General features: G+C 43.0%; 1 protein-coding gene across 1 annotated transcript in view; it reads right to left on the bottom strand.

Moving 5' to 3' along the window:
- Positions 1-11,092, bottom strand: part of SLC9A7 (solute carrier family 9 member A7) — a 100,882-nt gene that overhangs the window by 43,243 nt on the left and 46,547 nt on the right. Inside the window, exons 2-3 of the mRNA XM_009281373.2 lie at positions 973-1,172; positions 133-210 (exon numbers count right to left, since the gene is read on the bottom strand). Coding sequence (XP_009279648.1) covers positions 133-210; positions 973-1,172 — 278 coding nt within the window. The remainder of the gene's footprint in view (positions 1-132; positions 211-972; positions 1,173-11,092) is intronic.

Genomic DNA, 11,092 nt, shown 5'->3' on the forward strand with positions numbered 1-11,092 from the left:
ATGATTTTTTCCCCCCTGCCATAAAAAAAAAAAAAATGCTTGAAATGGAGACTGCATTCCTGAACAAATCAGCAGTCTCACATTAAGGGGGTGGGGGGGTGTAGGTTATTCTCAGAAAATTATTACACTTACTTTCTTCAGGCTATAACCAGCATGAAAAATAATAGGAGGCAACAGAATGTTGAAAAAAACTTCTGGGTCAAATGTTACCTAAAAAACAAAATATGAAATTTCAATTAGAAACAGACATACACAAATTGTTAGGTCTTTTTCCTCTTTCATTTTCTGACAGCTACCATTTTTGGTTGTTGAAACAGCAAACAACTGGCTAAGCTGACCCTCCAAAATAGTGGCCAGCGCTACATATGCAGCAGCAAAAAGCAGCAGCTCTTCATGGTAAAGAGCATCTAGAAAAACAGACGTTACATCCATCACCAATGATAGTCTTGCAGCAGTCCCAAACACAGTCCCCTTTTTAAATTAAAAAATTTTAATAGAAATTATGCTGGAGAAAATATCTCTTATTGTGGTAAATGATATTCATGTATTTGCAGAGGATATGCTATTTAAGCTCTTTTTTTTTTTTATAGAGGGAAAAAAAATGCTAAGAAACAATCACTTTTCTCTAAGAAAAGATCATTTTCCCTATATTGTATTATACAAGGCAGCATCAGGCTTTTTTTGTTCAGCTGGTCTTCGTGAATTCTACAGATGTCCGAAATATACATTAAGTCTTCAAACAGCAATCAAGGGCTTTGGGAAAGCACTACATAAGTGCAATAGAGCACAGTTTCGCCGGCAGCGATGTAATACAGAAGGTGCTTTCGAATTAGGCATTGAAGTGCTGTTACTATCAGGAATACAGACACTTGATACTACCCAACATTCAAATGGGATGGTGTGGGAAGGAGGGAGGGAAGCACAGATAAAGGAGAAACACTCAGCCAAGCACAAGAGATGGTCTATCCTTACCTTACGCAACATGTCATTTTGCTCCACGTTGTGGATCTTCCCAGGGCTTATTTCACCTTTGAGCGTATACTCAAAGAACTTCCCACTGACGTTGACTAGCAGGGTTGTAAACGGCCTGTCCTCCTGAGAGCAGCTGAATGGCTTGTCATGGCCGCTGGTAGAGGGAGTCCCATATCTCAAGATCACCCCAACTATAAGTCCTGGAAGAGAATTTAAAAAAAAAAAAAACTAAGGCTGATTTGCTACTCCTGTACCTAACTTTCTAGTTTCAAATAACATCCAAGGTATAATGCGTGAGCCTTAACAAGCATACGTGCATCATAAACATTTTGCAGTGAATTGTTACTATCAGTTTCCTGCAGAGGAAGAGAGGCCCTGAGCACACCAAAACTACTGATGAATTTATGAAATCTAGTATCTGGCTGAAGTGACAAACAAAATACTCTGTTTCGTGTTTCGTCTTCCTCACCCTCATTCACACCTCTAACGTGTAAACCCTGAGCTGCACGAGAGGCTAAACACTAGGACACATCAAATACATTTCACCTGCCTAAGAACAGAACTGAGTAGAAACACCATTGCTGGCAAATAAAGACTGCTGAAAACATGTGACCATAACTGAGCTGAAACAGTGATGTTTGCCATAATATTTTACGGCTGCAGCAAGGATGCAGCTTTTTTGCCCGGCAATTCTAAGCAAGCAAACAATGCTTGTTGCACAATCTCCGGCGTACTCTGCAAACTTTGCAACTAAAATTTGGATGACATGCACAAAGAAGCCAGCTACATGTCTTTTACAAGCATTTTTCACATTTCACAAAACCAAAAATAAATTCAGGTAAAAAATGAACAATCACAAGAGACCTGAGATTCAGGAAGATAAGAAGAATTACACAGCCAGCCTAGACAAAATCCAACCAGAAAACACTATCAATAAGGGATGCATCAAACACAATGACAAAAAATAATTTGTAACCTAATGGAAGGGCCATGCCAGGAGGCTGGAGAAGCACAAGGTTTTAACTGAGCACCGTTCCTTTTACAATGTACTAAGAAAAGAACAAGACTCCAGTTCTGCGGACAGAACGTATAAGAACAGTCAAAGTGTTTTTCGTCTGGTAATTAAACAAATTGATACCCACTTACTAAAGGCTCCCCTGTCGCCTTAAGATGACCTGCAATTTAATCCTCATTCCAGACAACTGCAAGATGAAGATGGATGTTTGATCCTTTTGTTGACAAGTCAGCAGTCAATGCTGGTTTTGCTCCCTGCGACCCTCACTCTGCATCCATAGATCTGTTTCCCCAAGATGGTAAATGAAGTTGACAGGTAAGAACCAGAGAATAAATGAGGTATAACAAAGAAAAAAATCCTACCACGCACCACAAAAAAACCTAAACAGACTTATCTTTATGGCATAGCATGAAGAGTAACCAAACTGTACCCCAAAAAAGCCAACCAGAAGAACATGGCTCATTCTCTTCAAGTTCAGAGTGGAAAAATAGTTTTAATGCAAGAGAAGGCACAGCAGGTAGTAGCCATGATGCTAGCGGGCAGCTCGCCTCCAGCCCTCTTTCTCTACCATCGAAAGAACATAGTGGCAACAAGATCATTAAAAAGTAACTGGAAGATTAAGATGTATTTTATCAGAAAAAAGATGTACGTACTCAAAGAGAACGCAGGGGAAGAAACCCCCTCAGCACGATAAATCTACTTACTGAAATTTCAAGTGCTGACAATTTAAAATACAGTGGTTCATACAAGCATGCTCTTAACAACCCCGGAGCATTTTACAGCTACACATGATGGATGCAGCAGAAAAGCAGCTCTGTGCAAAGTGACAGGTTAGGGCCAGTCACCTCCAAGCCACTTGCACTACCAGTTATGGCTAGAGACATCTTCACCAACCCAGCCAGGCAAGCAGCCAAAGCTTTCTGCTGCTCTCAGCCCCCTCACACCTAGGAAGAGCTAGGCTCACAGAATACATCAGGAAGACTGTCTGTGTTAAAAAACTGATCTAACCAGCACCAGCCAGAAATCCCGTAGTAAATCAGAAGCCAGAATGAAAACTGTACAGATGAGCTTATGCAGAGCAGTGGCACAAAGCCAGTTCTATACTGCTACTAAGCTGAGAATAGAGAGGGGGACACCGATAGACGTAATAGCTTCTTAGGCTCAGAGGCCGCCCTTCAGTGAACTCATTGCAAAAGCAGATGGGAAACCCCCGTTGCTATTGCATTAGCAAGATGCGCTGGAAAGCAGGATGTGATCGCTTTACACTACTGGATTATAATCCACTCATACGTTTTCCTCCCATAATAAAAATATACCAGTTATTTTAAAATAAGTTTTGAAGATATGCCAATTATATCCATAATTGATACCCAGTATTTGAAGTGAAACATCCTTTAAGCCTCAGAGCCCCATGGTCCAGCTAACACAGCTACAGGGAAATATCCTGTTTTCATACACCTTCTACCGATAAAATACCGAACTGGACGACCTTTGCACCGAGCACCACACTGTTTAGGAACATCCGATCCCTGCTGCCAGGCTGCTGTCTCGCAGCAGGATGCAGCTGGGACCATGGTGGCCGGTGTCGAAGCAGGAGGCCAGCAGAAGCAGCGGCAGCTGGTCAAGGCAAGGTGCAGCCAACTGGCTAAAGCTACATCGGGCTCAGTTGTGAAAATAGAAGAGGCTAAGGAAGCCACACAAATACCACGGACAGCTTCATTAGCAAAAAATACTAGGCACTTGATAGTTCAAAAGATGAGTTAAAAGAGGGGAAAGTTCCCCAAACTTACAAAGGTACAGGCATACTGCTGTATTTATCATACAGTCCCAAAATAACAGGTTTTGAACATTAAAGTGAAGTGTGTCAGCTGGACACTCACTCTGTGATTTCTGCACTCACTCTGTGAGCTGCAGAAATCCTGAAGTCATTAATGCTTTTCCAAAAAAAATGTGAAGTCTTTGTGGAAAACCGTATGGAAGTATTTTCAGTTTTCCAATAAACATCAAGTCTTTTACACACTAAAAAGTTGCTGGACTTGTTAGATGATTTCTACATCCCAACTCACCTGATAAAGCAACATTAACAAAGCTTATCTATTTAGTCAACCCCCGAGGTCCCAGCATCCCATCTCACCTGATAAGCTTTGTTAATGTTGCTTTATCTATTTAGTCAACCCCCGAGGTCCCAAAAAAACCTAAAAACCCAAGCACTTTTCAGGCGGACCGAACAGCCTGATTTACAGCTTCAGAAAGGATGCCCTTCTAAAGCTGCCTGCCATTAGGTGTTACACGGATGGCCAGGGCATCCTCTATAAATTCTCTCTGGATACTCGATTTCAACCATTTCCAAAACATCAGAGTTGCAGCTGCAGAACAAAAACAGGAAAGAAAGAGAGACCTGGAATTGCCCAATGGACAAATCTAGTGGGATACTCTAGACTTACTTCTAGGCTGTTAACACAAGCATAAATTCAGTATAGTTCTGTTGCTTGTTTGGAAGCAAGGGGAGGATGGATGCTGGAGGCTAGGAACAGATATAGAAGAATCAGTACACAAACTCCGTGTTACTTCTGCGCCACAAGGTCTCACTGGTGAAGAGTTTATGGAGAACCTGGATCAACAGAGCAAATATTCATCTGACTGCTTAAGAACATTTTACTTCTTCAAAAAAGAAACCTCTAGGGCCACTAATCCAGCTCTGTCTTTTACTGCAAGACTGTCACAAGAGGAAAAAAAAGCTAGAAATGGGCTACAAATACTTCAAAATTTGAGAAGAGCCTTACTTTCAAAGTTTGGGTTTGTGGTAACTGTTGCAAGGGCAAGTTTACGTCACTGCTCAAAGACTCTCAGGAAGGATAATCTCAAAAATTAATACTTAATGCCCTGTATGCATGACTTGCATTCTCACTTTTAACAGAGAAAGCATTTATGCCAGTATCTTGCGTGTACAATGCCGATCACACAGCTGGTACACAAAGAACATCTTACTGGAAATGAAGCATTAAAAAGCTAAGAATATTTTTTCCCTTTTAAAACAAATCACTACTGATAATAAAAAACATTAGACTACAGACATAGTCAACACCCATCTACACAATACACCATTTTAAATGGCATATTTACTTTTGGTTTTGTTTGAGCACAGAACTCACTGAAGTGAGAATATGAATTCAGATAGGCATGCGCAACCGCGAGCACCTGTCCCTGGTCAGAGCCGAGCTCTGCGTGGTTTCCAGCCCACTTCTCTGCTGAAGAACCAGCCCTGAGGTTTCAGGGAGCTTCAGCGGGCATCAGTTTGCAGGAACTGGAGGCATTCACACTCCACGACACACAGTTCAATCAGTGAATTCAAACTGTGAATCAGTGGACTGGATCAATTGGTGAACTCAAACCTGTTTAGATACCGTTTCTTTCATACGCTCCTGGTAAAGAGCCAGGCACTGAATACTGAGGGTCCTTCCCTACGCAGTGCAGTTCGTATTAACCACGTCTCAGCCTGAAGGAGACTCAGCGGAGATCTTATCGCTGTTTGCGGCTATCTACTGCAAAGACAGAGAAGAGAGGGACAGACTCTTCAGAAAAGTGCACAGTGATTAAGACTAAAGGCAACAAACTTGTTGCAATGCAGGGAGAGAAAATTAGGTGAAGTTTTTTTGTTGTTGTTGTTTTTAAACAATGAAGTTGCTAAGCACCAGAATAGGCTGTATAACCTCCATCCTTGCATATAGCCCAAACTCACACAAATATGGCCCCAAGTGGCCCAAGCTCTGGGGGCCTGCTGTGAGCAGAGGGCTGGGCAAGACTACATCCAGAGGTCCTTTCCAGCCTAGTTCATTCTGCAATTCATACTCTTTCCCATGAACATTTGGACCCCTCAGACAGGTACTTTATGCTGCAAAGGTTTCTTTAAAAGCAACTTTGTTGCTTCCTGGGTCAGTCTTGGGGATTTCTGTTGCTTTGGAGTTGGGTTGGTGGGGGTTTTTTTGTTTGTTTAAATGACAGACTGCACTGCTGACTAAAACTAAGTCAGAGGAGAAGAAATGGCAATATAAGAGTCTGATCATAAAAGCCAAAGTGATCCAGCAGACCAGGAAGGGGATGCTTTTACTTCCTCAATCCGCCCTGACTTGCCCTTTGCCCTGGGCCACAACCCACCCTATGGAAAGCAGGCAGAGGGGGTGACTAGGAGATGTTCAGCTACTGTTAATGCCACATAAATACAGAAAAGCAGAGTCTGTGATATAGCAGAGAAAGCACTTGCTAGTAGTCTTCCCTTTTTTTTTTTTAAATGTAAAAGTAGTAAATTTTGATGGCAGCACTACAGCAAGCCATTGACTGGTTTGTCAAGCTGGGCAGCACTGTCAGCAGTGAGACCCAGTCTCACTTCGGCACACGGCCTGTCTCTCCTTAGTGCAGCCCACACAGAGGCAGAATAGTTTATGTTGAGTACTTGGACACCAGCTTCCTCGTGGGGCAAGGTGATGGTGAGTAAAATACCTGTCTGCTTTTGAAGGGGGGGAAGGAAAAAAAAAACCAAACCAAAAAACCAGACACACACACATAAGGAATACATAAAAAGGATTTCTTACATTTGAAAGTCTAGATTTTTTTTCTCCATACTCCCAAACTAAACTTTTTACCAGCTTGAAGACAAAGAAACAAAGATGAAGAAGAACTTGGCAAGAAGGATGAAAGAAAGCCCTGTAAGTATTTTCAAGGCAAAAGACTAATAATGTTTATCATACAGCTTGTTTTACTATAGGATGTTTGTGTGCATCAAGATTCACAGTTGTAAAGTTTTACTTTAAATAGCCTGAGACACCAACAGAGAAAGTATTTTTCCTAATACAGGGTCAACCTTTGAACCTCACAGTCCACACCTTCAAATTGGACAGTGATTTATGAGGAAGTTCCAACACTTCTTACAAAGTAATTCAAGCATAGTTTCTGGTCCAGAAGTGAGCTGGTAATGTTGCACATAAAAAAAATCAGATCAAGCATTACATACCACCTCCAGAAGTGCTAGCAACCCACTGTCTATACCATTTGCTTGCCATTCACTGTGCTATCGCGTACAGGAGTGCAGGGGAACACTGCTGTATGATCCCTTGAAGAAGGGTTAAGCAAGTGACTGCAGAGCTCCAGACCTTCATTACGGTCTCGCACTCAGCATCGCTAATCTATTAGCTACTTTCTTAATGGTGCAACACTGCCAGCATGGCATTCATCAGCTTGTCACATCACTCCAGAGGATGTGAGACTTGAAAAATGGGAAGCCTGTTCTGAAATTAATCCTCGTCTTCAGCAGTTTATGTTCAGCAGCATAAACACAAGACAAGTACTCATCACATTTCAGTAAAAAAAAAAAAAGGCATTTTTTTGACAGGGAATGGAGGCAGGTGATGCCAATTCTTGAAATCTGAAGGAAGTTTTGGGGATATCCAGAACATGAAATGCTGAATAACAGATTCAAGGTCATGCTTTCTCATTGCCTTAGGGCTTTTTTAGATAAGGAAGTTAAAAGACAGTAAACAAGCCGGTAATTCTTCCTTGTAGGCCCACGTAGCAGTATGCTATCAAGGGCATCTTTGTAATAAGCTTCTTATTCACTTTTTAAATAAGCCAAACTAAGCATAGTTTTGAATTTAAATAAACAGATTACTCAAAAAGATGTTATTGGGACACTGAAGAACCAAATGTCAAATTAACTTGCTGGCTCTGCACTGCCAGACACGTGCACCATGCACACCCTTGCCTTCTCGCAAGCCTTGGGTTCCAAAAAACCCACAAGAGTGTCTGTGATAGTCAAAAATGCCTTCTGACTAACTGTGGCTTTGTTTTTTCCTAGGGAAACTAATTCTTTTTCAGGTCATGTCATGTTAGCGTGATCTACATACTCAGATGTATAGTGAAGTGGTCAAAAAAAATTTATGAACTACAGAAGCAGGCAGATAGGCTTTATTCTGTAATGCGCGTTCTTACTGATGATGGGGTTAAAGAACAGGTTTAAGGTAGAAAAAAGTAATTTAAAAATACAACTATCAAGAGATTTAAACAGAAGACTGCTTTGGAATTTCAGTAGTTAATTTCTGAAGAATTATTAAGTTTCACATACAGCTTCACATTTGCATAGAAGAGTTATAACTCCAGAAAAATTAGTTTGTTCCAAATAAGATGACAACCACAGAAACATGATCATAAAAATGTGGCAAAGTGATAACCAGTAAGAAAAATTGCTCCCTGTATTCTCCCCTAGAATCTAAAAATCCAGGAAAAAAACCAACAACTTAAAAAAACAAAACAAAACCAAAAACCCACAACAAACCACAACACCACATCATACATTGAACAGCCTAAACTGAAGGCTCAGCCCTGGAAGAAACTGCTGTCCTGTGGTAAGAACTTGTGGCTGCTGGTCCAAGCACAGGACTGTGAGTCAAGGCCCCTGAACCAATTCCCAGCTTTAGCAGTGACTCAGTGGAAGAGCTCAGAGAAGCCACAGAAGACAATTTAAAGAGACACTCTCAACTTGGAAATAAGATACCATAGTTATAAAAGGCACAGGTATTTGTCAGAGATTATAAAGAACGCTAGAGTCTGCAACTAATCTCAACTCTCCTTGTTCATGTGTTTTCAAGTTCATTTACCACATAACCATTGTTTCATGCAACACAGATTTAACAAAGCATTTGCTGTTAAGTATTTTATACATAATATTTAAAAAGATTCTTTGTACTTTTAGAAGCGTAAGTATTCCTCCTTAGATATTGTTGTGGTTTAACGCCAGCCAGCAACCAAGCACCACCCAGCCGCTCCCTCACTCCCCCCACAGGGGGAAGGGGAGAGAATCGGAAGGGTAAAAGTGAGAAAACTCATGGGCTGAGATAAAGACAGTTTCATAGGGAAAGCAAAAGCTGCGCACGCAAGCAAAGCAGAACAAGGAACTCATTCACTGCTTCCCATGGGCAGGCAGGTGTTCAGCCATCTCCAGGACAGCAGGGCTCCATCACGTGTAACGGTGACTTGGGAAGACAAACGCCATCACTCCGAACACTCCCCCCCACCTCTTCCTCCTTCTTCCCCCAGCTTTATATGCTGAGCATGACGTCACATGGTGTGGGATATCCCTTTGGTCAGTTGGGGTCAGCTGTCCCGGCTGTGTCCCCTCCCAGCTTCTTGTGAGGCCTTGATGCTGTGCAAGCACTGCTCAGCAGTAACGAAAACATCCCTGTGTTATCAACACTGTTTTCAGCACAAATCCAAAACACAGCCCCATACAAGCTACTGTGAAGAAAGTTAACTCTACCCCAGCCAAAACCAGCACAGCTATAAACCCCAAAGCAGTGAAAGCCATACACATACTAACGCCGCACACATTCCCCCGGAGGCGCAAGCTGCAATGGGCAACCACAGAGACACTAACCTCTGCCACCCTGTGATTCCCTTTCCTTGCCCCATACAGAGGTGACTCCCTAACAGGGTGCCAGCTGAAACTGGTTCTAGTCCCCTGTGGCAGCAGCAGAGCTGAAGCATTTCTTTCAACACAGACTTCTAAGCCAAATGAGGAAAAACCCCAAACACTGAGATTCTTTCCCCCAGGCACATTTGTGACCACACTGGCAGGCACCCGACAAGAACAAACAGCAGGAACAGCAGCAGCTCTCTGGTAGATAACAGAAAGCTTCCTATTTAATCCTTGTGTTTTGTTACTGCTTTTCTCCCCATTTGCATATGCATGCTAGAAACGCTTGGCATATCTAAACAGGAGGCCACAAGCTCCTCAGAGTCTGAAAAAGAATAACGTCAAGCCTCCTGTTACAAAAAGCTTTGCAGTAATACCACCTGGCTCAGGCACTAGCAAGAAATGAAGTTTCCCAGTTTAAAAGAAAAAAGCCCAGACAATAATTATTCCTCCCCCTAAAACATGCTGTAAAGCTTCAGCAGAAGGAGCTATTAATCTGTCATTGCAAGGAGTCAGGCTTCAATCTGCAACCCAATTGAAACTCATTAAGCAGCAGCAATCTCTTTGCTGACGCTGTCATTTAATTTTGAAGGTTTGACATAAGGAGAGGATGAAGGGGGAAGGGGCAGGAAATACATCCATCTCGGCATGGCTTTGGGTTCAGAGACCCCACAATAGCTACAAGGGGAGCTGTTAACTATAGATAAGCCTTCTCTTGCTATGAGGAGTTCTGCATCCCAGCCTCAGGCCTTTGCTCATTTGAAGGATATCTGAAGCAATGGGTGCGTGTGGAGGCCTTCATCCCATTTCTGGGAGCTTCTGATTAGGACAGGGGCCCAAGCAGAGTTTTAGGAAGAAAAGAACAGTAAGAAGTTTCAGCAAGGTGAATGAACCAAAATCTGCATCAGAAAGGTTTTCAGTTGGCTCAAGGAGAACTTCCCTCTACTGCTTGGGAACATTTTGATAACAGCAATGGCTATGCACCTGGGCTGGCAGATGGCCAGGGCATCGTTGCTGTACTGGACAGGCTGGAACTCCAGTGTGAACTTGAGTCAAAGGGACTGTGACCTGTGGCTGAGTCCACGCGGGAGCAGGACACCCCAAAGCATCTGTGGCCGTGGTTATGTCTGTGCCACAGCAGGTGTACCTCTGAAGGGATTGTAGACCAAGGATAAGTCCACGCTGGAAAAGATACACCTCGAAGCATCTGTGGCTGTGGATAAGTCCATGCTGCAGCAGGTACACCTTGAAGCATGAGTGGCTGTGCATGACGTCACACTGGAGCACCTCAAAGCGTGTGGCCACGGATAAGCCCACGACAGAGCAGGTACACCCCTGCAGGGACTGCAGCCATGGGTAAGGCCATGTTGGAGCAGGGTCACTCCTGAAGGGACTGTGCCTGTGGGTAAGGTCACACTGGAGCAGGTATATCTCTGAAGGCATTGTGTCCCATGGAGAAGGCCACACTGGAACAGTGCACCTCAAAGCAACTGTGGCTGTGGGTAAGTCTATGCTGCAGCAGGTACTCCCCTAAGGGACTGCAGTCTGTGGATAAGTCCAAGCTGGAGCAGGGGCAAGGGGAGGAGTTCATTGCAATGTTAAACCCTATGGCCTGGTCCAAAGGGACCAGGGGTGGAGATTGT

This window comes from Aptenodytes forsteri, unplaced genomic scaffold (genome assembly GCF_000699145.1).
Source record: "Aptenodytes forsteri isolate BGI_AS27 unplaced genomic scaffold, ASM69914v1 Scaffold212, whole genome shotgun sequence".
NCBI classification, from domain to species: domain Eukaryota; kingdom Metazoa; phylum Chordata; class Aves; order Sphenisciformes; family Spheniscidae; genus Aptenodytes; species Aptenodytes forsteri.